Source organism: Carlito syrichta, unplaced genomic scaffold (genome assembly GCF_000164805.1).
Source record: "Carlito syrichta isolate Samal-C Ts95f unplaced genomic scaffold, Tarsius_syrichta-2.0.1 Scaffold303726, whole genome shotgun sequence".
Lineage (NCBI taxonomy): Eukaryota > Metazoa > Chordata > Mammalia > Primates > Tarsiidae > Carlito > Carlito syrichta.
The window spans coordinates 643557-670454 of record NW_007247822.1 but is presented as its reverse complement, the minus strand read 5'-3'; the positions used below and the strand labels follow the sequence as shown (position 1 = coordinate 670454).

At 37.3% G+C, this 26898-nt stretch overlaps 1 protein-coding gene across 1 annotated transcript in view; it reads right to left on the bottom strand.

Annotated features, from left to right (window-relative positions):
• Window positions 1–575: 575 nt before the first annotated feature.
• Window positions 576–26898, bottom strand: part of ANK3 (ankyrin 3) — a 354985-nt gene continuing 328662 nt past the window's right edge. The window contains exons 45-47 of the mRNA XM_021712923.1: window positions 24362–24740; window positions 12092–12169; window positions 576–2005 (exon numbers count right to left, since the gene is read on the bottom strand). Coding sequence (XP_021568598.1) covers window positions 12101–12169; window positions 24362–24740 — 448 coding nt within the window. The 3' untranslated portion in view covers window positions 576–2005; window positions 12092–12100. The remainder of the gene's footprint in view (window positions 2006–12091; window positions 12170–24361; window positions 24741–26898) is intronic.

Below are 26898 nucleotides of genomic sequence, written 5' to 3'. Positions count from 1 at the left end.
CAGAAATGGGGGTGGGGCTGTGGTGCCAGTAGACTACACACCTGTCTGGAGAGGGCAGGGACAGGTTGGGACCAGCAGAATTTTGGGGAATGAAGCCTTTTGGGAATGAGGCTTCTTGTTGCCAAATCTTGCTTTTCAAGAGAAGTCAAACTTGGGTAATTACGTGAAATCTCCCAACTTGTAAGCACTGACAATCAACGTCAATTAAAAAAACCAAAACAAATGCTTTTAGGCTAAAAGCAACTGCAGGCTGGATGGGTTCTGAAAGTGCCAGTTCACAACCTCTTGACATGCTGGCTGTAATATCCCCAGTCCTCCACTTTTTAGAGTTAGTGCAAACAGACGTGGACAAAGATTACTTGTCAATTAATCTTTAATTATTGGTTCCTCCATGAAATGCACAGAATTTATATAAGCTGGGAGCTTGAAGGGAGAACTGAATGTTAGAGACTATCTCTTTAATGACACAGAGTCGCAAATAGGACTGAGGTGGGATGGATTGGCCAGGACTCATATGACAAGGGGTTAGACAACTACCTTCTGCCAGAGAACACAAGGACACTGTAGAGCACAGATAAGTGAAGAGTTTAACACAATTTATTTTATGCTTAAATAATCGACTAGGTCATCCAGTGTATGGTTTTCATACATATGTCATTAGAGCTATGTGTCAATGAATGCTGATTTTATGTGAATATAACCAACAAATTAAAGAATTTCACCAAAACCCAAATAAAAATGCCCTTTAAAACACAGCAGCCTTAGGAACCTAATGACACTGCTAGAATGGTTACAAATGATTGGCTTACTGAAAGGTGTCTACATCTTATAGCCAGTACACGATACAGTAATAGTTTTACAGCGTGCTGCCATTCTACTAGCTAAGGTTTTCTGTTCAGTTCATTTTAAATACCCCTGTCTGGGGCCTCTTATGAGCACCATCCACCTCTAAAGCGGCAAGCATTACCCCCTTTTAAGCACTAACAAATAGCACCCCCCACCCCCTAAAGCAACTACTGTATAGATTTTTTTTTGTTTGTTTTTAGGTCATTTCATTGAAAAAATTGGCAATAGCAACAAATATTAGATGAAGGGCTCTGTGTTTACAGATAAAATCTTCTGTGTTTGCAGTATACTGTAGTGTTTGCAAAATTGGAAAAGATTTAATCAAAATAAGGTGATCCACATGCATCAAAATATTAGTATTCTGAAGAAAAATCTTTTTCACAGAACTACAGAATTCCTCATTTTGGGAATTATTTAAATTTGCAGCAGATTTTAAAGATTTGTTTTTTTAAAATCAAGCTAGCAGTTTTGCATATACAAACATTATAATTGCTAATATACAAGAATCAGTGAAGAGTCCCCTCCACCCACCCAGAACCCCTCCCTTCTCTTCTAGGGTGAAGTCACTTGGGACCTCTGTTTGTTAAATGCATTTGCAATATTCTGTTTGTGTTCTAAGAGGCAGTGCCTTATCAACATTTATTCTATTTTTTTTCTGTTAGAATTTATACAGTGTTATTATTTACAGCAAAACTATTGATGTTTTAAAAAAGAAACAAATAGTGTTTATACCCTGACAGTTTGGGTCCAAGAAAAATAAGGCGAGCTGTTGTGGATTTAGTAATTTTAGTGTTTCTCTGTGATGTGATCGGTCCATCTCCTTCTGTCCCTTCGGATGGCAGGAATTTCTTCCTTTTGTAAATGACACCAAATTACTTGAGATAAACTGTTAACAGCATGGCTTCTTGTATATACACTGCATTGCTAATTGCACACGCGCCAATCCGGAAATGAACGTGATTTCCATGCTCTGTAAACTGGCTCATGCTAAATTAAAATGTGGGTGGTTTTCTTTTTCTTTTCTTTTTGTGTAAAAAAAAAAAATCATGCCATTAATGTGTGGAAGCAGCAAACACACACACCCTTCTTCATGAATTTTTCCTTCCTGCTGATATTTCTTCCATGAATTTCTCAATACTGGCAGTAAAAACATATGATCCTGTGGAAAGAGAGACAATGGGTAGTGAGTTTAGCTTTCTTTTTTCAATGTATGAGAACTTGCCATTCAACAGAAAAACCTCAGAAAATGGGGCCCTCCATTCCTTATGGGGTGTTTGAACATGTTGCTACCTGCTAGATGCCTCAGGGGACAAGGCTCTAAGGTGTACTAGAAAGCTCTTGGAAGGCAGTGACCTTATCTAGGTGACCCTGTGATCTCTACAGAGCCTTGCTTACTGTATTTGTGGTTGTGGAGACTGAGCTGGGGAAGACCTTCTTCTAGTTCTGTCTCTTAAGCTCCTGTTACTCAGCTCAAGGAAAGCCTTCTGTAGCCCTTGGGCCTCAGTTTTATCATCTGTAAAACAACAGTGGCTGAGAGAGGTAATCCATCACTGAGGTTTCCACTAGCATCAAAGGGGTTTGGGACATTCATGGTCACAAAGGGCTAGAGGTATGGAGTCAGGATAGACCATCTCAGTTATTTCTGGTTACTTTAGTCCCTCACCCCTAAAATCCAAGTAATCTTTCAGAAAGGGAGAACGGTATCATTACTTCATTACAATGAAACAAAATTAAAACAAAAGACGAACTTCTACCATTGGAAAGAATGTTTTCTCACCTATGTCAATCATGATGGGATAAATTAATTTTATTTTAGTTCTTTAATGGAGGCTCCACTGAGAATGTCTTGTCTTACTGGATGATTTTTGAGTAAAGCGTCAGTGTTTTATAGCTACTCTTAATATGTCAAAATAAGTCAACATTACGTGGTAGATTGTCATATTTTGTATAGAACTGTTCTTGGTATGAATTTTTCTTTTCCATAAAACAAAATTTTTTCCTACATATTTTCCTTCCTCCTTATTCAGTGTGAAAGCTGACAAATTTGAATGCCTACCTGAGAACAAGATATAGCCCCTATCGAAACCCTGAATATAGCAAGAACAATTTTAGGAATAACCCTGCTCGCCCACATATAAGCAACAGATTCTTCTTTGCAAATCTAGGAGAACCTTTGGAATTCTGCTTCTGTTGGTGCTCAAGAGTGTTCCCAGTGACCTTGAGGTTGTTTACTTACCCCAGACAAGTTTCTTTGTCTTTAGATGACACCTTGGTTTATGTAAACATGTTGGCACATTTCCTCTGTCTGCCTCACTACACATTCTGGTTTCCTATTTTGTATTAAAAGCACTACTTGACCTCCAGGTCACTAACACTTGTAGCCAAGAACATCAAAGTATCAATTGCTTCTGGGTGATTTCAACACCCCCTCCCCATGACTCTGCAGAGGTTCCAAAGAAGGAAAGTGACTCACTTGGGCAGATGGAGTTGCAGAGGGTGGGCCAAGCAGACTAAGGTCAGAATCTTCTCACCTGTTTTGGCCATTTACTCCTAATCTTTCAGGCACCAGGCTTCTTTGATGGGCCTATGATAATGTTACCACAGTGTCTCATTCTTTGTTTTCACCAGTTAAACTTACTTTCCTCCACTTTTTGCAGCTTCATATCTAACTTATATACCATACTTCAACCACTATAAAGACACAGTTTGATAAATTTTAGTACATTTATGTAGATGTGTGATCATCGCTACAACCCAGTTGAACTTTCGTTTTTCTTTTTCTCTTCTTCAAACCAATTCAACTTCCCAGGTTAATTTTGTAATAAAAAGCCAGGTCTTTCTCTTCTCACTCCAATGTAAGCAAACATTACCTTTCTAGATAGATTGGGTATGGTAGAATCATACCCATTTTTTAAAAATGCTACTAATTATGCCCATTTATATTTGAATGAGGATGACTTGGGTGATAGCTTTTGTTTGTTTTTTAAGTGGGAGTTAGTTCTCCTTATAAATTTTTCTTTTCTTGGTCATGTAGTCAGAGTGTGTTGGTCCCAAGCACACAGGGTGCAGGAAGGTCATTCACTGAACAGAAGACTTTATACTAAGTACAGAGTTGTACCAAAAAAACATGAGAGTGTTGGCTTAAGTGACTGTGTGCCTGTTATAAAACATTGAAACTTGCTATAATCTGTGATGAGAGCGCCATCTGATGGGAAGGTGTGAGGGCAGAGAGCATCAAGGTGTTATTTTGGAAATGGAAATTTGAATCATCCATCTTCCCTCTCTGGGCTTAGATAAAGGATATGAGAGAGATGCATTTGCACTCTCTCTCATTGGGTTTCGTATGCCACTCAAACACAAATGTGGGAGAAACAAACTCAGGAAACCATTCCTTATTAGCCATTCCATGGTCATTTTTGAATTTTAAGAAACATCTTAGAATACAGAAAAACAGCAATTCAATAGATTTTCATGGCAGTTGATCTTTCACAGACAAATATTGTACTTTACATATGACACCTTCAAGTCAGGAGTATGCTCAGGTATAGAACCAATCTTTCTTGTATAGGCTCATGAACATACCTGAAGTTTTTAGCCCCTAAAAAAAGGTCCCATACCTTCAGCTTGGCATCTAAAGCTCTCTGCAGTTCAGCCCAGTGAACCTCATTAAGCTTCATCCCCACTATCCTCCCTGAAAAGCTTTGTTTTGCAATCTCCAGTGGTTCTCAAACTTGGTTGCACATTAGAATTACCTGTTTTTCTATATTCTAAGATGTTTCTTAAAATTCAAAAATGACCATGGAATGGCTAACAAGGAATGGTTTCCTGAGTTAGTTTCTCCCACATTTGTGTTTGAACAGCATACAAGTCGCATTTCATTTCAGTTTATATAAAATTTACTGGGATGAGGCCTAGCATCAAACATTGTTAAAAGTTCTCTAGATGACTGAGAGCCAGTTATATGTTCTAGAGCAGTGCTTCTCAAAGTGTTAAGTGCATTAAGCTGGGGAATCTTCAAGTATGGATTCTGATTCAGTACGTTAGGGTAAGCCCTGAAATTCTGTTTCTAATAGATTCTTGAGCATGCTGATACCGTGGTCCACAGACCTCATTTTGAGGATCTACATACCTATTATTAACTTCATGTTGTTTTCCTTGTTTTTCTCTGCTCGTGATTTTGTATCCATCTATATTCCCCTTCCTTAGTCATCATCTCTAAACTCCTCTCTACCCTTCACGTTTGTTTCAGATGTCATCTCCTTAAAAGCGACGTCTCTACTCTTCTGAATGAGGGCCACCTTTGCAGCTCAGCTGTTACTCATCTTTAAGGCTTAGCCCTGTCATGGCTTAAGGAAAGCCTTTTTTTCTAAATCATCCAAATTGCAGTGAAGTCCATAATTTTGTTTTTCTTTATGGCTGCGTAATAGTCCATTGAGTATATGTAACCACATTTTTAAAATTCAGCATAAGCAGACCCTGAACGTTTACCATAATGCTATAAGAAAGGGATGGGCAATAGCCAGAAACTGCTGGTGGTAGGGGTGAGGTGTGGACACATAACATTAATAAGCATACCTGATCTCAAGCTAGGCAAAGTGGGGACCAAAGATAGGCCCAAACTTTACCTGTACAATGATCACTTGTGTACCTAATCCTCAATAGTACCCACATCTTTAAAATAAAATTAAATTAAAAATTTAATTTTCTAATATGCCTTTCCCACAGCTCTGAGGATGGAGATCACGCACTACTTAGTTCTTCCTTCTTTCCCTACACACCTCTCTTTCTCATTCCCTTCTCTTCTATTTCCCCCCCCCCCCCGTTACAGAAGTCATTGGGCTATGAACTTTTTTTTCTAAGTGCTAATTCTAATTACTTCATGTAATTATAATAGACTACAGTGCAGGGTTTTTTTTTGTTTTTTTTTTGAGTTGGAGTCTCACTCTGTCGCCCAGACTGGAGTGCAGTGGCTGCTCCTGGCCACCGCAGCCTCGACCTGCTGGGCTCCGGCGATCCTTCCACCTCGGCCTTTCAAGTAACTGGAACTACAGGCGCGCACTACCACGCCCGGCTAATTTTTTATTTATTGTAGACATGAAGTCTCGCCAAGTTGCCCAGGCGGGTCTCGAACCCCGGGCTCAAGCAATCCACTCACCTCAGCCTCCCAAAGGTGCGGGATTATAGGCTGAGCCACCGAGGCCGGCAACAGTGCGGTTTTAAAATAATTTCCAATTCAGGTAGATTTGTTCTTTCACTGATTCCAATAAATTAGGCTTTCTTGAATTTGTTCTTTTCTAGTGACTTGTGATTTAACAATATCTGAAGTCACAAGGCCAGTTTTAAAAAAATAGAGGAAAAATGCTGATTCATATTTTGGCAGTGAAAGAAAAACATCTTACTACTAATAAAAGTTTATAGTAATTTTTATTGTGTTTATTATGTGTCAGGCACTGTTCTAAAGTGGATTAGCTCTTTTAATCCTAATAACCAAATATTATAGAGATAACAGATTATCTCTATTATCTTCTCCATTTGATAGGTAGGGAAAGAGAGCCACAGAGCTTTTAAACACCAAGGCCAAGGTTACATTGTTAGTATATAGTGAAGCCAGAACTGGAAGTCAAGCTACCTGCCTCTAGAACCCTTGCTTTTACTTTGAAGCCAAGGCTTTTGGTTAACAAGGGATTTTTTTTTTTTTTTTAAGGGAAGAGAAATAAATGATTAAGAAAAATACAACATAAAAACTATTTTCTCCAAATGAATTCTGGGAAAATATTCTGGAGGGCAGGGTCCTAAATTTGGAGTGAAGCAATTCAGGCCATAGTTCTAACTTCACAGAGCAGAATGAGTAGATTTGGTTAAAATCCAGACCTGCCATTAACTGCAGCCCTAGAAATTTTGCTATCTCTCTGTCTTTGTTCATTCCTTAGTGAAGAGGAATGAGAATACCTGTCTTACTAATTTCCTAGGGTTACTATGAGAAACAAGTGATATGGAACAATGGGAAGTTTCCCAACGTGTAAACCGTCATCACATGCAGAGCATTTCAATGACATTGCTGTTCTGTCTTCTCCCATTATTAGATTCTATCTCCCCTAGCTGCTGCTTCTTAGTCCCCCAGACCTTGTAGTCCAGACTCTTCAAGGTTCTAGTCTTAGCTCTCTTCTTGCTTCTCTGAGTAAGCTGATGCTTATTGAGTGCTTACTAGAGAAGGTCATGGTTGGAGCTACCTAGGAAGGAAGAGGTCAGAGGTGACCTATCAAACCCTACTATGAAAAATGTTGCTCTTTAGGAATTAATCCTAAGCCTGTTTGCTCATTTCAACTTTCACTCTAGGTAATCACATCTGTTCTTTGGTGTTCAATTTCTAGCTCTTTGGTGATAACTCCTATATTTTTATAGGTTCACCTCAGAACTCCAGACATGTATATAATATATATACTTGGATGTCCCATAAGCACTTCAAACTCAACAAGTCCAGCCCTGAATGCCTGACACTCTTCTTAAAACTCATTTCTCTCCCACTTCTGCTTTGTTCTCTATCACCTCGTTGCATACACCAGAAATCTGGGAGTCACACTTTTTTTTTTTATTTTTAAATTAGGATTTATTGAGAAGACAGAAAAGCTCCCACAGTGGGAAGGGACCCGAGAGCGTTGCCTGAGAGTCATTCTTAATTCAATCCTTCTTTTTCACTTTACTCCTAAGCTAACCTATCAACTGGTGTCAATCTTCCCAGCCCAAACCACCACTATGCTTAGTTGGATCACAGCAATAACCTAATTGGTCACATTCATTTTTATTCTTGTTCCCTTATCCATTCTCTACATAGTCAGTGTGTTCTTTTTAAAAATTGTTTTAAAGGAGAAAGGAAAAAGATCAAGTCAGGTCCTTGCTTAAAATCCTTCAAAGGTTTCAAATTTCTCTTAGTATGAAATGTAAATCCTTTCCTTGGGTTTACAGAGCTCTGAAGGATGGTGCATTTTTTACTTCATCTTGTGCCTGACTCACCCACCACTAGCTTGCCGGGTTCTGGTTCACTGATCTTTCATTTCCTCAAATATGTTAGACCTTTCCCACCTCAAGGTCCTTGTACATGTTATATCACTTGCTTGAAGTCCTCTTCTCCTCTTCCCTATTCTTTTCATAATTGGTGCTGCCTATGAGGTCTTAACTTAAATGTCATGACTTCAGAGAGACCTTCCCTGGCCCACAATTCTAAGTATGTTCCCATGTTATTCTTTCATTGGATCTGGATTTTATGTTTCCAGAGCTTAAACATCATTTGTCCCACCTCTTTTGTCCATGCAGACTGTGAAATCCATAAAGGCAGGGAACATGGAGGTTTAATCACCACTGTATATCTAGCCCTTTTACGTTAAGCCAGGCAGATGGCCAAATATTCTCTGAAGGAAATAATTAAATGAGTTAACTTTCTGGCCTAAGATAAAGGGCTGCCCTGATACGCATGGGCACTCTTGCCACTCTTGGCTTCCACAAGGCTGTGAGATTCTGAACGTTTTCCCAAAGGAGGTTTGGAATACAGCTATGTGTTAATGTAAGTCTTTGTCATGGCTTTTATATGGGGACCTTACCTTGCTATGACCTCATAGCCCAAATGGTATTTGAAGTAAAAATCTAGAAGTTTTTGATACCTTGAAAATGGAGTCTTGCTTCGTTTAACAAAAAACAAGAAACCACAAGTGTTTTCACTGTGTAGTGTATGAAGACACTTATTACAGGTTGCCTTTGTATGCATACTTTGGGTCTCTAATGGTAAACAAATACTATTTATTAATATGAGTAATAGTTAGGAGCTTATGTGCTAGATGAGTTCAAATTTCATTCTTTTGCTCTTTATCAGTAGGATGCTGGGTAAATCATATAACTTTTCTTTTATAAAAAAAGAAAAAAGGGATAGTTGCACTTACCTTATAGCACTGTTTGGAGATTTTATAAAGTAATGTGTGTAATGATTTTACCTAGTACCTGGCATACAGTAATCATTTGATAGAAAATGACTATAATTACTCATAAATAATTTTAGACTCAAGTATAATAGAAAGAAATTTGGACTGAGTGTCAGTAGTATTGAGTTCAAATCCTAGCTCTACCAGTCATAAACTATGAAACAGTAAGCACAGCATCTAACTTCTCCCAGCCTCAGTATCCTCATCTGTAAAAGGCTGCATGCAAAATTGGCCTGAGTTGCCTCAGGGCTTGTTAGAAGGATGAATTAAGACAAACATGTAAAAGTACTTTGTAAGTTATAAATACTGTAGAGCTATATGCTGTGTATAAGTTTTTAAAAATCTGTGTGTGTGTGTGTGTGTGCGTGCACGCGCTGAAGTCTCTGTTGCCAAGACTGGAGTGCAGTGGCAGGCTTACAGTCACTTCAGGCTCCACCTACTGGGCTCTGGTGATCCTTCTGCCTCAGCCTTCCAAGTAGCTGGAACTACAGGTGTGTGCCACCATGCCCAGCTAATTTTTTGATTTATTGTAGAGACGAGGTCTCACCAAGTTGCCCAGGATGGTCTCAAACTCTCGGCTCAGGCAATCCTCTCACCTTGGCTTCCCAAAGTGCTGGGATTACAGGCTGGAGCCACTGCACCCAGCTGCCTCATAAAAATAGGGTGGTTGTGACTCAATATTAAAAAAAAGCATGTGCAGAGTTCAGATCGCCCCAAAATCAAGTGGTTCTAAAATGGAAATAAAAATTTTGATGTTACCATCTGAGACTCATATTTGGTAGTATTTTACTTATTTGCTTAGTTTTGTTATTATTTTTTTAAAGGCAGCCAGCGCAACTAAAAAAACTCTCAATACATTTGCAAGTTGATTTTTCCAGAGCACACATTCAATGAAATTCCAGGCAGTATTCCAGGTAGCATTCCTGGGCTCATTTCCTAACTTTACTTATGGAAGGCAAACTCTGTCTGGAAAGTAAAATTGGGCTTGCTGTCAAATCACTGTTCTTTCCATCTGACGCACTAACTTTGCTTTATGCTGAAGTGTCTTTCACATTCACATGAATTAACCTACCCAAATTTCTCTCACCTTTGAGTGGTACCACAGTGGGTGACTCTGACAACTTCTTTACAGGAAGATTATTTAAAAATTTAAAGCCTCCTGTATATATAGTGACCAAGTCATTTTTATACTTTAATACAGTCTGAAGAACTCTGGAAGAGTACCACTGTCATATATTTTTGGAGTCAATTATTCACAGATATTAGGTACATATCATTGTTGAAGAATGGCTCAGGTGGTGCAGGTAATCTTTTGTTCTTTCCCACTCAAATTCTGAGTATATGACTGAACAAATGCTTAAATTTTAGGAGCATATTAATGTCCCTAAGAGAGCGACTGAAAGCTCTTCTACTTTCACTTCATTTATCACTTAGAATTCCTCAAACAGACTAATTCAAGATAGCAAACTTATGATTAGAATTTTATGAATCTGCCATATTTGCACCTTTCATCGGATTCAGCAGTAGGACATGCATAATGGGTGGGTTCATTCTGGATACTGCTACACTGACGTCATCCTCAATTTTCACATCTTTAGTCTTCTCATCCAATAAAAGCTGCATCATGTCGATGTCTCTTGATTCAGCCATTCTCACTGCCAAAGCTAACATCTGCTCTTGACAGGTTTTCTGCCTCTCGACAGGTTTTCTCTACATCCCTTTGCCCCTTCCAATTCATTCTACTCTGCATATGGTTATAAACTGGATTATACACCACCCTTGCCTAAAAACTGTCAGTGGTTTTCGTTTCCCACTGCTTTTAAAGACAAGAATCCTTACAGAGATGATTAACTCCTATTTACCCTTTAACACTCAGCATCATCACATTGTCAAGAAAATCTTCCTTGTCACCTCAGACCCAGGTTAAGTCTCTAGTAAACATGGTGGGGAAGGCAGGCCCTGGAGGCAGCTTAGTAGGGTCTGTATCCTATTTTTCCCACTGTTTAACTTATGTGACCTTGAACAAGTTACTTAACCACTTGGGACCCATTTCCTTCTCTGTTAAATGGGGATAATAAGGGTACCTATCCAAAAGCACCAGCTGTGAGAATTAAGGGGATACTAAAACCCTTGGAAGAGTACGTATAGTAAATATTATTTCCAGAGCACACTGCAGTTCTTAGTAGTTTCTCAATGCCATTAAATAGCGATTTGAGAAAGCCGCCAGAGAGGAAGTGATATAAATGTTAGAGTGAATAAATCAACAAGTGATAGGGTTGGGAGGGAGATTAAGAACTTAATCTGGGCCTTTGTTAGCTCACATATAAAATAACTTCTTTACAGGGTGATTATTTAATTTTATCTATTTTATTTTAGGGTATTGGGACTAGATTATTTCTCAATTTCTTAGCTCAGCACTCCAAATACTAGGATTTTGGTAAGTAAAGAATAGCAGATATATGAAAGCAAAAACTAGAATCTGATTGCTCCTTCTTTCTGTAACCAGCAGGGCTGAGAGAACTGAGGGCGACTAGCCAGAAAGCAATGATTCTGCTTTACCTAACATACTATCTGCATATGGACTTTTCAAAATAGTTTTTTTTTTCACCCCTAATGGCCTTTCTAATTGCAGCTACATAGAAGGAATTAGGATATTATAAAATTTAGAAAACAATGTTAAAGGAAAATAGTGTGATCTATAAAAGAAAGTCCAGGTGACTTTAAACAAAGTTCACTTCCTAAATACTTAACCTAAATAAACAAACAGGAGTGCCACTAACCACCTATTTTTTTCCTTTTATTTATATAAAATATATAACGTAGTATATGGGGATGTCAGTCATTTAATCTAGACTTGGTGACCATTGTATTTTAACCAAAATTATATCCTCAGATGCTATTCTGCTGAAATGATGAAGGACTGAGTCAATAAAACTCTTAGAGTACACTTTAAGAATTATTTGGAGGAGAGTAAAAAAAAAAAAATCACTATTTATATTTGCTTCTGCAAACATAGTTTACATTTAAATTCCAGCCTAATTTGTGAGGAGAAAGTGAATGGACTGTGGAACTAGTGTCAAGTTTTAACATATACATATATGCAAACGTAAATATAAGCAGACTTGAATAACTTCATACTTGATTTTCAAAGCTGCAACTTAGTAAAAAAGAGAGGAAGGGGAAGATTGGAATCACTTATTTAGTGAAATGTAAAAGTTTCGCAGGAATTTAAGTGGTACTGTTTTTGATATGATCGCACTTATCACCTGACTGACCGTTCACTGTTATGAATGGCTCTTCTTTTCCACATGCCGAATTTCTTTCTTCGTCTTCACCTTATAACCTTCTCCCTGCTTAAAAGGAATGCACACATTAAGATTTCGTAGAGAAAGAGTTTCAGCTGTAAAGCATTCCTATCCGGGTCCTTGGAGGCTGGATTAGGTGAAACACGAGAAGCATAAAATCTCACTTCACGTCCAAAAATACATACAATCTATTTGGCGGAACCACACAGCTTTGCATCAGTCATCAAGGCAAGCTGGACAGCACCATCAAAATGAAGACAACTATACTTCACAGTAATTCATTAGGTTAGTGAGAAATCAACTAATGAGCAGTCTGTCTATTTCCTATAGTGTACTAGAAGAAACCATCACTAAAGCTCACAAGGCACCCCAACTTCAATTAACCAAACATAAATTATAATGTATGCCTTTTTAATGGCCAGAATTTTAAGTAATCTGTGGTGATGAGGCTGAAATTTCTTAATCAAGGGCTGATCAAGAACTAAACACCATGGAAATGTTGTTGATCTGAGGGACTTTTTTTTTAAGTTAGTGAAATTACCAACACCTTCCTTTCACTATCAGCCCAAGGAGGCATCTATATTCCACAAAACAAGGCCTCTCTTCACTGAGCATCAGGAACACACATCTTTGACAGCAAGGTGGTTGCACAAATACTCAATTTTTACCCTACTTTAAACAGAAAACACAAGAAGATTTTCCAATTTTCTGATTTAGTACTTCTGAAAACTACTCAGTTCACTTTTTTCTTACATAAACATAGTCACTTAAGTTTCTATTTTTACATAGAAAAGGTAAAGATCTGAGAAACAGGAATGAAAAATAACCAGATTTTTTTTTTCCTGAAAGATGGGGATTAATTGGTGAGTTACAGTGCTCAGTGTTGAGTTTGGTTCTTTGACTGGTATACTGGAAATGGGCTGTTATGAGCCCAAAGAAGGAAATCCTCCTCAGATTGAGATGGGGGAATCAGATTTCCCTACAGAATGTTCAAAGGGGAAAACGTATAGATCTGATGTAGGATCTTAAACTGAGCCTTTTGCCATTCTGACATTTCAACCTGTGTGTTTGGAGTACTCTCCATCCCTGTCCCTGGCAGGCACTCAGCTGACAGCCAAGCACTAGGCAGGGCTGGGGCACTATCTAGGGGGGGTTGGTGGCAGTGAAGAATTTTATCTTCTTTCTCTCTCAAACTGGCACATTCTGTCCCCTTCATAAATGAATTTATCTCCGTGAATATTCTGAAGACAGTGAATATATACATATGACATTAAAGAATATTAGGAAGAAAAGTCTTTTTTTTTTTGACCCCGATCAATGCATAATATGTCAAAAGCAGCAAACACTTCAAGCTGCCACACTGCAGATGCCAGCCTGTTAGCATTTTCTAGGGAGCGCACGAAGCTTTTATCCTATACATTCTCCTTGGCAACCCCTCTCCATTACCACGTCCTCATGTTTTCTCTCTTGTGGGATAACAATTCGTCTTAATACTTTCCGAGTGATCTGTAGGAAGCAACAGTGAGAAATAGAGATTTCTCTGTTTCAAGCGGCAATACTACAGCACAAAAGTAGCAGTGTTTTATAATGCAGTAAATCTGAATTTCAAGAGAAGCATGAAATCTCAATGATGATTACTTTTCTGGTGATGAGGTTGCCTTCTTCATCAGTAAATTGTTCTTCTGTGACAGATTCTCCAGGAATGTTTTTTGCTTCCTCTCCCTAAAGGATGCGGCATAAAGGTTAGCAACATACTAAATGGAGAAATCTCCACACCACTCCAAACACCACACACATGCTCTGGAGTTTTAGAAAAAGAAGCTGAAAATTCTACTCGCTCCTTCAGTGCAAGGGGAAGAGGCGGACGTCACTGATGGTTATTTAGCAGTCAGCAACATTCAAACATTAAACTTCATGTATAATTATGAATGATGGTTAGCAACAAATTCCAAGAAGAAAGAATTTGAAAATATATACTTTTTCATATGTATGAAAATTACATATATTTGAAAATATAGAATTATGGAATGCAGTTACACACTGATAAACCAAAAGGCTTCATTTCAATTTTTGGTTGAAAAAGTTTAGTGGATGATGAGAGCTCTGATGAGATCATCTCACTTTGAGCATGGTATTTCTTCATTAGTCCTACCAGGTCCCTAAAGATTTTTGTGGATTGAGTCTTGCCTAATTTGAATTAAGATAGCACCTTAATATTTTGATATTTGTTTGTGATATTTATAACTTTTAGCTTGTTTTATTCAAAAATTCATTTACTCTGGGTAATATGTATATTTTTGAAAGATTATGAGAAAAGTTCAGGGTACAGTTGCTTTTTAGAATGAGCTTTTCATAGATCTTAAAATAAGTGAGAATAACTGTGTCTGAGTGTTACAGTCGAAGAGTATTACCCTGAAGGAGTATTACCCATCGGTCATGTGATGACTGATGATCTCCATTGTTCCAGGTAAATAAATAAATACCAAAGGAATTTAAGATGCTATCTTTCATTAAGTGACTCTTACCTGATTTGGGAGGGGAAACTATCAATGGTCTCATTCTGTGTTTTAAAAATGGAATACATTCTTAACTTTCCAGGGTGGGCTACTATTTTTCTGCTCATAGGCAGCTTGGTGGATTTAGAGGGCTCCTTAGTATCCCTCTACTGCTCGATGATTGTGTAATAAGACAGACCATCCAGCAAAAGTAGAACTGTATCTGTAATGCATTGTCTTCATTGGTGTTCAACTTCAGATTTGTTCCACTCATAGTTTGGGAGAACAAGGATGAACATCTTACATATGGACTAGTATTCCAGGGACTTATTGATCTGTTAGTTAAACTTCTTATTGAAATGGCGTTCAGATGTGATTTTAGGGAATGTGGGTGATAATAGAGTCAGGGGCATTCTTGAGAAAGCCAGGATTCTAACTCTTTCAGTATTATTGGAATGGAAAAGATAGTGGCTCTGATAATTCTTTCAGTGCTAGCCAATGGTGAGAGCATTCTATGATTGCCTTACGTCACAACCAGTAGAAAGGCAGTTCTGGTTTAAAATGACTGAATAAGGACAAAACACTGTTCTACAAACCAAATTTTCTTCTTGTTTTTTTTTTTTTCTTAATACAGTTGACTTTGTGTTGTTATAGGTTGTGAGAGCACTGGTCTTGATGGTGGGTGGGCCATATTATGTGGGGTGAAAATAAAACAAGATGTTTCTTGATGTTTGTGCTTAGTCCATCCTAAATCTTGCTTATGACTAGTTTGACTTAGTATAGTTAAGAGAGGGATGAAAATTGGAAAAATATATAGAGGTTTCATGTCTAAATACAGTGAAATCTGCAACAAGTTTTTTATGGGAGTATTATTTATATTTCCCATGGTTGATTTCATATGTTTGGAAAAAAACATTTAAAAATCAAGTTATAAAGATAGCAAAAAAGGACAATGAAAGGTTATGAAAGGTTTCACTATAGTTTAGACCGGAGTGAATCAAACATTTTTGAGCTAACTCTTAGAAATGTCAAGTTCTTTGAGTGGTAGACAATAAAAGGGTCACAGAAAAGCCAGCAAAATAGTATCCTATTGGATACAGTATGAATAGATCTTTTTATGGGGAAGAATGCCAGTTAATTTTTAAATTGTTTGGACAGTCTCTGAAAGGACTATGAAGCAGGTACATTTATAAGTACAGTGAATACATACAAGTCTGTTGATTTAGATTGCCTTAGAAAAAGCCAAGCCCTACTTATAAATAACAATCCCTACAGGTTGTTAACTATTCTGGTATTTAGGCATTTTCATTGTTTCATATTGAAAATGCATATTGTTTTATGTATAATTAACGATAATGGTACATTTCTTTATTCTTAAATGGTCATTAAATATAGCCAGTTGCATTAATACTGTTGTTGCAAAATAAACTGTCTAATTTGTAGAAACTCACACTTGGGGAGAGGATTAGATAGGGGTTGAGTAGATAGACAGGAACAATGGTAAGGAATCATGTAATGTGTTTTTTTAAAAAATTGTCCATCTTTAAATCTGTCAAATATATTAGAGAGCAAGTGTTACCAAGGAGAGCTCTCTGTATTCAATGGGAGAAAATAACCAATGATTAGTTTCTAAAGTTCTTGCAAACAGTTTGTACTTTTACATAAACAAAATATCCTTCAGTCTTGTTGACTTTATTTATTTATGTGTTTGTTTGTTCATTTATTTATTTATTTATGAGTCAGAGTCTCATTCTGTCGCCCAGGTTGGAGTGCAATGGCACGCTTACGGCCATGCCAGTGTCAACCTGTTGGGCTCAGGCGATCTTCCTCAACCTTCCAAGTAGCCAGAACTACAGGCATGCGTGCTACCATGCCTGGCTAGGTTCTTTTGATATATTGTAGAGATGAGGTCTCACCAAGTTGCCCAGGCTTGTCTCGAACCCCTAGGCTCAAGCAATCCTCTCGCCTCGGCCTCCCCAAGTGCTGGGATTATAGGTTTGAGCCACCGTGCCTGGCCTGTTGACATTGTTTTTGGCAACCCTCCATGCCTCTCCCCATTATAAAGGAAAAATTACAGCACACAAGATGTTACATTTTCATTTCTGGTGGCTGCCTTAATGCAAACTAACTGTACTTCCCCCTTTGGACTCCTGCTACAAGCACTGTATTTATAACTTTTATTTTTGTGTCTTTAAATTTTTGAATAAAATGAAAGAGTAACAGTATGAAATGCATCAATTTGCTTAGATGTACACATTGAAAGTTAAACTTTCTAAAAATAAGGATATGGCTGGGCTCGGTGGCTCAGCTTGTAATCCCAACACTTTGGGAGGCCGAGGTGAGTAGATTGCCTGAGCCTGTGGGTACGAGACCAGCCTGGGCAACTTGGCAAGCCCATCTCTACAATAAATCAAAAATTAGCCGGATGTGGTAACAGCTACTTGGAAGGCTGAGGCAGAAGGATTGTCTGAACCCAGTAGGTCAACGCTGGGGTGTCTGTGAGTGTGCCACTGCATTCCCGTCTGGGCGACAGAGTGAGACTCCAACTAAAAAAAAAAAATAATAATAAAATAAAATAAAAAGATATGCTATATTTTGCATTAAGCAAATTACTAAGCAATATGTATATATAATCCATTTTTATATTCTAAGAAACTCCCTGGCTGAGAAAGTACCTGTAAATGTACTCTCTGTATTTTCTCATGTGTTTAAAAAAAACACGAACAGGAATATTTGAAGCTTGTAAACAATAGCTGGGAAATGGAATGGGTGAACAGAATTTTATAAACTTTTGAATTGCTTAATTTGAGGGAAACATACATTCAACTCTTATTTAGAAAGCCAGGGTAATGTTGAAAATTAGAAATAAAAATACAGTTGCATTGAACAGTAAAAATTCAGTCTGGGTTTTTTCAAACTTCACAATAGTTTAGCTGTGAGTTGGTTTAGTTTTCACCTTTGCACCCACTGGATTTGCTAAGCAAATAAGGTAAACACGCTTACAGAACTGGCTAGTAACTTAAATTGCTTCTAAACACTTGAAATCACTGTGGCATTATCAAATTTTCATATGAAATGATGATAAAAGTTAAGTCTCATGACAAACAGGAAAATTTGTTAACTTGACTAATTTTACAGGGGTTTGAAAATATTAAATTTAAAAAATAAATTAAAACTTCATAAAAAGTGAATGGAACCATTGGAAAGTAAAGAGAAAAACTATAGAATTATATGTTCACCTTATCTATTATCCAAATTGAATACTAAGAAGACAGGTTTGCCCAGACTTTTGGTAATCCAATCCTTAGCATACCTACTGTTTCCTAAGGGAGACACTTCCCAGCCAGAGCTTGCTCTGGGAGGAATAGAACAACCCTGAAATTGTTTTCACCACAGAAATATTGAGCGCTAGGGGGATTACTAAGGCAAACAGTGTAACTATGTTTGAATAGCATTCATGAAATAGGTCAAATTCCCAGCATTCCAGCTCCATCACATATTTTCCAGCAATGACAGTCCAATGCTACCCTTTTCTGTGTCACCGGAAAGCTCTGAATGGCTAAATACCGATTCAGTCTAGCAAAAAGTATTCCCTTTTAATTTGTTCTGGAAGGGAAGTACAGTTGTTCCTCAGTATCCTCAGGGATTGCTTCTGGGACTTCCATGAATAGCAAAATCGTCAGATGCTCAAGTCCCTGACAAAATGGTGTAGTATTTGTATATAACCTATGCACATCTTTTGGTATACTTACAATACCTAATGCAATGTATTAGTAAATGCTATGTAAACATTTGTTATATAGTATTTTTTATTTGTATTTTTTTATTGTTGTATTGTTATTTACATTTTCCTGAATATTTTAGATCTGAGATTGGTTGAATTTGTGGATGCAGAACCCATGGATATAAAGGGTCAACTGTATGGTCTTGTGTAAAAAGCACAGCAATAGAAGGGTAGAGATTAGGTTCTGGTCCCAGAGCTGCTACTACCTGGCTCTGCGACTTTGAGTAAATAATTTCTCCAGATTTGAAGTCTAGAGCATGGTGGCTTATGCCTGTAAGCACTTTGGGAGGCTGAAATAGGTAAATTGTTTGAGCCTCATAGGTCAAGACCAGGTTGGGTAACATAGTGAGACCTCGTCTCTACAAAAAAAATTAAAAAGTAGGCAGGCATGATGGCACACATTTGTAGTCTCAGCTATTCCGGAGGGTTGCCTGAGCCCAGGAGGTCGAGGCTGTGGTGAGCTGTGATTGTGCCACTGCACTCCAGTCTGGGCATCAGAGTGAGACCCCGGCATAAAAAAAAAAAACCAAAAAAACAACACTTCAGATCCTAACATTCAGCCCTTTCCATTAGAAAGGTAGCATCATAAGGAGTAAAGTAACAGAAGTGTGATCTTTTTCAACTGCCCATGAATTTGAACAGAGTAATATTAACAAGGAAGGATATGCGTAAGGTCAGTACCTCAAAAGGCCTTTGTGGAGGAAATAAAGAATATTTATTCATAGTGCTTTTGATCATGCTGTGATAGGATGGAATTACATTTTTCACATTCTGTAAAAATTGATTGCTATACTTAAAAATACAGCTTTTTTTGGTATGTTAGTAAAGTTAAAAACCTATTTCAGAATTTTTTGTTTGACTTGCATTATGTCACATACATCCAGGCCAGCCTGTAACCTCAAACTCTCAAGCCACTGAATGATTATGAGGAACTGTTTTCATTTAAACAATAGGAATTTGAGCTTAAGAAGGAAGCCTTTTAATTCTTTCTCTTTCTGCTTCATCTTACCTCATACCTCATTACAATCTCTGAGGTTTCAAATGAACATTTCATTTGATATGAACTACACTCTCACCAAGATAGAATCTTTGCTCACACATATAACATTTCTCCAAAGAAAGCAGGATACAAATGCCAAGAATTGTCATATAAAATTACAACCGCCACATGTCAACCAGGTCTATACAGAATACTTATTACCATGCAACATAGCTTTTTCTTTTTGGTGGTTTTTATAAGCTTTCTAGTGTGAAAAGAAACATATATGGAGCCATTTTGTTATCAAGCATGCTGACTTTTCAAAACTACAAGAAAAGAGTTTCTAATAATACAGCAATGCCCCTCATGATCCAGTTACAGGATACCTTTATAATCAAACGTCGGCGAATAACTCGGGTAGTGACTCTCCGTTCTTCCTCTGAGCTTGAATCACTTTCACTGTCTTTCAAGTCCTGATAAATGCATTTTTAGTATAATTTTATCATCACACTTAAAATAAAAGACATTCTGAGAAGGGAAATCAAGAAAGAATTACATTTACTTGCTGCTTTTTTTTTGCCAATTAAGGAAAATTATGAAATATATTTATGATAATCTTTAAAAAAACATAAGTAGGAGAAAATTTTTGATCAGGATTCTAAGTGAAATTATTCTGTATGTGTGTGTGTGTTTATACACACACCTTTGTATGCAGGTAAAGATCAAGGTAATTATAAATTATTAATAATTATAGAACCTATTTGGCATCAGAAACCATAGGCTACTGTTAGTTTAAAGAAAGAATCAAATTCGTTTTTATTTATTTATTTATTACTATTATTTTTTTTTAGAAAGCAGGATTTATTGAGAGGGCAGAAAAGCTCCCACAGTGAGAGGGTACCTGAAAGGGTTGCCCCATATTCATTTTTAAACTGGTTTATTCATTTGCCTTGAATGTATAACTTTATAGGTTGGGACACATTTCACTTGATCTTCAGAAAGAGACATAGTATTTCTGATTTTTAGGAAGTTTTGTCACATTATCAAAAGCCATTTTAATCTTTATTAAAAAATAAAGAATTTATATCAGGATATTTTGATGCATATATTTATAGCAGGAGAGTAATATCAGTATAATTGGTACCTAACACCTAATTGGTACTTAAGTTTATTCAAATTAATGAAGGAGAAAACATATAAAAGCTTGAAATCTTTTAAAAGAACTGATATGAAATTAGAATATAAAATAATTCATAAACAAGAGAATGACAAAGGCAAAAATACAGTGATTGCACAAAATATTAATTTTTAGGTAATAAGAGTAGGAAACAGGAAAAGCTAATAGTTCATAATTAGAAGGGGAAATTAGCATTAACTTTTACTCAATTGCCATAGTGAAGAGTATTTACTGAGTGGTTTTATTTCTAAATTTTAATGGTGGAATTATGAAAATAATTCTGGTCTTTTATCTTCTAAGTTTACTAGTTACTCCAATCTAATAGTTCTCTAGACAGAAGTTGCAATTAATCTCCACTAGAAAAATAAATGTCAATATTTGTATAGTGAAAAAAGTAAAATTGCTGTAGGAGGTATAGGTGTTAGATAAAATGCTTTATGAAATATTAGTTGAATAGATAATAAACCAGGACATTTTTTCCACCAACAGTAAACTTGACAAGTATTTACAAATATTACAGTAAGTATGACTTTGTAGGAAATTCCATCTGAACAAAATACTCCACTAAAAAAAAAAAACACAGTTTCAAAAGGAAATAATAGCCAGTATCTTTTATAAGGAGTAAGAATTTGAGTACTAAGTTCTCTATTATTATTTTAAAATTTTCAGAAAAGGACAGGAAATTTGGAACACTTAGGTCGAAATATTGTAAAAAGAGGCCCTGCAATGGCTCGAGAAAGCAATAAAGGTAAAGGAATTCTGTTGATAAAAGAAAATAATTACTCATCTGCATTCCAGATTAACAGGTTGGATGAGGCAAAGGGAAAATGGAATCTGAATTATCCATACAAGGAATCTAAAATTGGGAAAAGGTTTCCACTTGGGTGAATTCAAACGCAGAAGAGCTATGTTAATGCAAACCTAAATGTCAATTGTATCATAATCCTACAAAGAATCATCTGACATAAGGAAAAAGTGAACATTCGGCCAATGCGTGAGTTTCCACTTTCTCTCTGGAGTCTCTTCTAACCTTAAAGTGAAGGATAGAAGACGGCAGTAGAATCTAAGGCTCAGGATTCCTTTCAGAGAATTCTCTAGGAGATGGTAATGGGGGAAACTAGGCAACCAAATGGAGTTTTCTCAGTACTCCTTGTCGTGGATCGCTGTATGTAAAGATGTTGAAAATAGCAGAATTTTACCTTGTAACAGCAGGTAGTCATCCGTGTAAGAGCCGCACCCGGACTTTTGACCTGATTTTTTAGGGGATAAAAAGGGGGCTGTTTTCTGAGATCAAACATCAGATGACCTAGTTGGCTGCTATTATACTATGGTGTAGCCACAAATGACACATCTTAAAACATCTCTGGATTTCTTGTGAGGCCAGGCTCATAGCTTTAACCCATTATGGATTTGTATAGTCACGAAATCTTTATGCATTAGGATAGGATTGGTGACCAGCACTCAAAGCACAAACTCATTTCAGAGATCTTGAAAACGCTTTCTAGTCATAATTACTTTCTACTACTGACAAACTCAGCTGAGTTTCCACTCAGGGTTACAAACTTCATTTTCAACCCCCTTTATGCCAGTGGCCCATATGGCTCCCAACAGCCAGTATTATGCACATATACACACATAACAGTGCTTAGTTATGTTTGCACAATAATTTGTCTTCAGCACTTCTAGTTTCATGCTTAAGAGACTTTTGCAGAATAACTTTTACAGGAAAAGTATCATTATCTTGTTGCTTCTACCTATACTTTGCAGGCTCATTTTAAAAGGGAACATAACATATAGCATTTTAAAAGGAAATTAAATATACTAAGAGTCACATGGAAGATGGAAATCAATATTTAAAACCACACTTGTCAGGAACAAGTCAAAGAAAGGCCTGAAAAAGACTCACTTAAACAAAAGAGCTTAAAAGAAAAACAGACAAGAAAAATTGGTATAAGATTTGGTGGTGGTAATCAGTTGTTTAAATGATATCCTAAAATAATCTCCAGCTTATTTAATAACTGCTTTCATCAAATCTTATATCAAAGCAATGAACAAGGAAAAAAATAGATGGATTAGAGTTTTACTTCCTCTCACTTTTCCCTCTAACAAGCAGGAAAATAGTCAAAAGACAGTCTGCAAAAGGAGAAAAGGAAAGGATATATTAGTTGATAAGACGATAATTAACTCCTGAGCGATTGAGAGTTTACCACAAGTTTTTATATGCTTCAGATGAATCATGAACTCATTATTTCAGAAAACACTTGTTTTTTCCTCTCAAAACACTGCAGTGGGTCTGAAATGAACTAGATGTGTCTCAGAGAAACTGTCACTACTGCTATTTCAAAGATGTATAACTCTCTATCTGTCTATTGCAGAGTTGACAAAAAGACAGAAATTAAGGAGCAAAAAGCAGTAACACGAAGCAAATAGAGCTGATTTTTACTTTCTTATATTCATTGATAAGTCCCAAATTCAGTTTAAAATGTTTTTAATACTAAAAATAACAAACCTTTAAGAATTAAAAGAAATCTATTAGATGGCACCACAAAACATTGTACAAAGAGCAAGCAAATCTATCACAGTAAGGTTGTAAAATTTATTAGAAACAAATGTAAAGAGAATTATCAACTTAGATATAAAAATTATACAAGTGATACTTCTAACTGCTATCAACTCACCTCATTTTAGTCTTGGGAACTGCCTCTTCAATTTTTAAAACACACTTTCAAACAACAGACCGTACAGAACAGACTTCTTCTTTTTTTTTTTTTTTATTGAGTTGGAGTCTCACTCTGTTGTCCGGACTGGAGTGCAATGGAGTGCAATGGCTGCTCACGGCCACCGCAGCCTTGACCTGCTGGGCTCCAGAGATCCTTCCACCTCAGTCTTCCAAGTAGCTGGAACTACAGGTGCGCGCTACCACGCCCGGCTAATTTTTTGATTTATTGTAGAGATGAGGCCTCGCCTTCCCAGGCGGGTCTCGAACCCGCGGGCTCCGGCAATCCACTCACCTCAGCCTCCCAAAGGCGCGGGATTACAGGCTGTGCCACCGAGCCCGGCACAGAACAGACTTCTTAAATGAATCAGATGCGACACACTTTTAAATTACGTTGAAGACCAGAAAGGGTCAGAATGATTATCCTCCTTCCATGAGGAAGAAGATGAAGCTGGGAGTTAGGAAACCTCAATCCCAGACACATTGTTAGGTCTTAAACTAGTTACTTAATGTTTCTGTGGTTCTTTTCCCTCCTTAAAAATGGCCAAAGAGATGGCCAGGTGTGGTGGCTCACGCCTGTAATCCCAGCACTTTGGGAGGTGAAGACGAGAGGACGGTCTGAGCCCAGGGGTTCAACACCAGCCTGGGCAACTTGGTGAGACCTTGTCTCTACAATAAACCAAAAAACTAGCTGAGCATGGTGGCATGCTCCCGTAGTTCCAGTTGCTTGGAAGGCTGAGGCAGAAGGGCCACCCGAGCCCAGCAAGTTGAGACTGCAGTGACTGTAAGCATGCCACTGTACTCCAGCCTGGGTGACAGAGAGTGAGACTCCTACTCAAAAAACAAACAAACAAAAGGCCAAAGAGATACTTATTCCTTTTTCCTGCACAATGAATGAAGATTTGATCAAATGGCATACATTTTACTCAGTAATTTCTTTACTTCCAACAGTGGAGCCACAATCTCACACATTTATAATTCAGAAACAGTAAAGACCCTTGGACTCAGTGCTGCAAGATTAATTAAAAGATGCAAAACATCAATATTTTCCATTTAAATGAAAGCTTATGGGAGGATCAGATGACATACCTTTTGCTCAGACCCACTGGACCCTTCTTCTTCATGGAGATTAAGTCTTGGCTTGCCATCTGCAGGAGAAGTCCTACTCATTTTTTTCACACTGACAGGCACACAGGGTTTAGGCTCTTCTATTACAAGCTTGCTGGTTTCTTCCAGAGATTTCTGATATGCTGCTAGTGGTGATGCTGGTTCCTCAACACGACCAGATCCATGTATTTTTGGTTTCAGAGTTTCCTTAGTACTCTGTTTTCCGATATCATTTTGGGATTCTGGAAAGTAAGATTTTGTCTTTGCTTCTGGAGTGACTTCTGCATGGCTTCCATTTGCTTCAAATTTTCCAGATTCTCCTTTGAGATATGAGGTAATAGAATCTCTACACTGGTCAGGGCTGCAAAAGAAAAAATGTGCAAATTTACAATGGTGACATAAGGCTGAAAATGGGCTTCGGAAGCTCTAAAGTTCGTGTTTCTGAAGGCATAAGAGAAAGGCATGGAAGTCTGATCACTGGATTTAAAATGTAAGGGGCCGTCATGGGTTGGGTGTGAGGAGGTGCTGCTCAGGCTCCAGGCATCCCCCATACCTTCACTCCCAAACTGGCTAGCTGTGCTGCTTTGTTTGTTTATGTTTTGTTTATTTAAATTCCAGTTCCACAGCTACTTGAATTCTACATCTTGACAGTGGTTCATGGACATACCCACGGCATGGGTAAGGGTTAGAGTTCTAACCTTACCCATCTTAAAAGAGAGGTTATTTCAAAATGCTTTTATATGACTTGTAAAGCAACAACAACAAAACTGCTGACAAAGAACAAAATGAATTCCTGTGGCAAAAATCGTGGCATTCCTCAATAACCCCCAATTCTAGTTCTTTGTGTATGTTTTTAACTGCAAATCTTGCCATCATGCTTTTCCAACGATGATACCTTTACTGGAATCTCATCTTTCTCTGTTCCTAACCTCTGATCATCTCATTGGTGAGTGTAGTGTTGGTGCACACTCTTTTCTTCTACCTCCTCTGAGGACTATTTCCCCTTAACTATTAAAAGTCTTTCTTTTCCAACACTTTGACATTGAATTCTAATGTTTTACTAGTTTAAGTATAGATTATTCTTTGCCTATTATCTGTAGGAGGCAATAACTAACGCAATGTTTTACATGTATAATATATATATTAGATATATGTATATACTATTAAATCAGATTCTGATGATTACAACACTATTCTTATGAACACATTATATTAAAACTATATCAATAACACAACTTATTCTACATGTGTAAGAACACACAATCACAGCATATCGTGAAAATTCTATGATGTACACCTTTATGACTCCTGTTTAATTGTCTGCTGCCCAGCAGTGTGAAAATATTAAATTGGTTATTAAATAACATCAGATCTCTTGTGTTCAACCTAAGTTTATCACTAGTTGTCACTGAAGTAAAATGTATTTTAGTCTGATGTGTGTGTAAATAAAAGTGCTGCTTGCCTAAGTTATTCTACTCTACACATTTTTATACCAAGAGCAAAGTCATTGGCATTTTCCTACTTTTGTGGAACAAGCTGACTCAGTATTTTTTCTATATAATTAATTGGTAGGCAAAACAAGGGATTTCAGCCAGTTTAGTAATAATGAATACCTTTCCTGTACCTCCTTCCTGATATACAGTTATAAATTAAGTGACTACATCTGAACATAGACATCAAAATTAGTACTATTTTTCATCTTTGCAGTAGTCTCTTTGGTAGACAGAATTCATTCAGGCCTCCATTTTTCAAGAGAAGTTTTGTAAACTTCTTTGAGAATTTTTATTGAGCAAGAAGCTTATCAGCAGTGTGAAAATATTCAACATGGTTATGAAATAACATCAGTTTTCTCAGTGTCCAGCCTAACTTTATCACTAGTTGTCCCTGAAGCAAAATGTATTTTAGACTGATGTGTGTGTAAATAAAAATAATGCCTATTACTACTGAGATTCCTATTTGTATCAATCATTTGGTAGGCATGCTACATGCTTTCTTTTTCTCTCTTTAAATCTGTTTAAGAAAGTAGTAGTATTCTTATTTTCAAAGATTTAAAATGACATTCTTAGAGCTTAGAAATACATCCAAAATCACAAAGTGCATATCCTATGGTGGTAGGATTTGAACCAATGTTTCAGAAACTCTAGATGCTGACTTTCAAAGAGCAGACCCAGTATAAAAATGAACCACATTTATGACTAGGAAATTATTTTGGTTAAAAACAAATGTCTATCGTGGCAATGTTAATTGGAGTAAAAAGTCCATATGTTTCACATTGTGAAAAATATTCATGTGGAAAAATAGAAAAGCTGGTCTCGGTGGCTCAGCCTATAATTCCGCGCTTTGGGGGGCTGAGGTGGGCGAATTGCCTGAGCCCGCAGGTTCGCGACCCGCCTGGGCAATTTGACAAGACCTCAGCTCTACAATAAATCAAAAAAATTAGCTGGGTGTGGTTGTGTGTGCCAGCTACTTGGAAGGCTGAGGTGGAAGGATCGCCGGAGCCCGGCAGGTCGAGGCTGCGG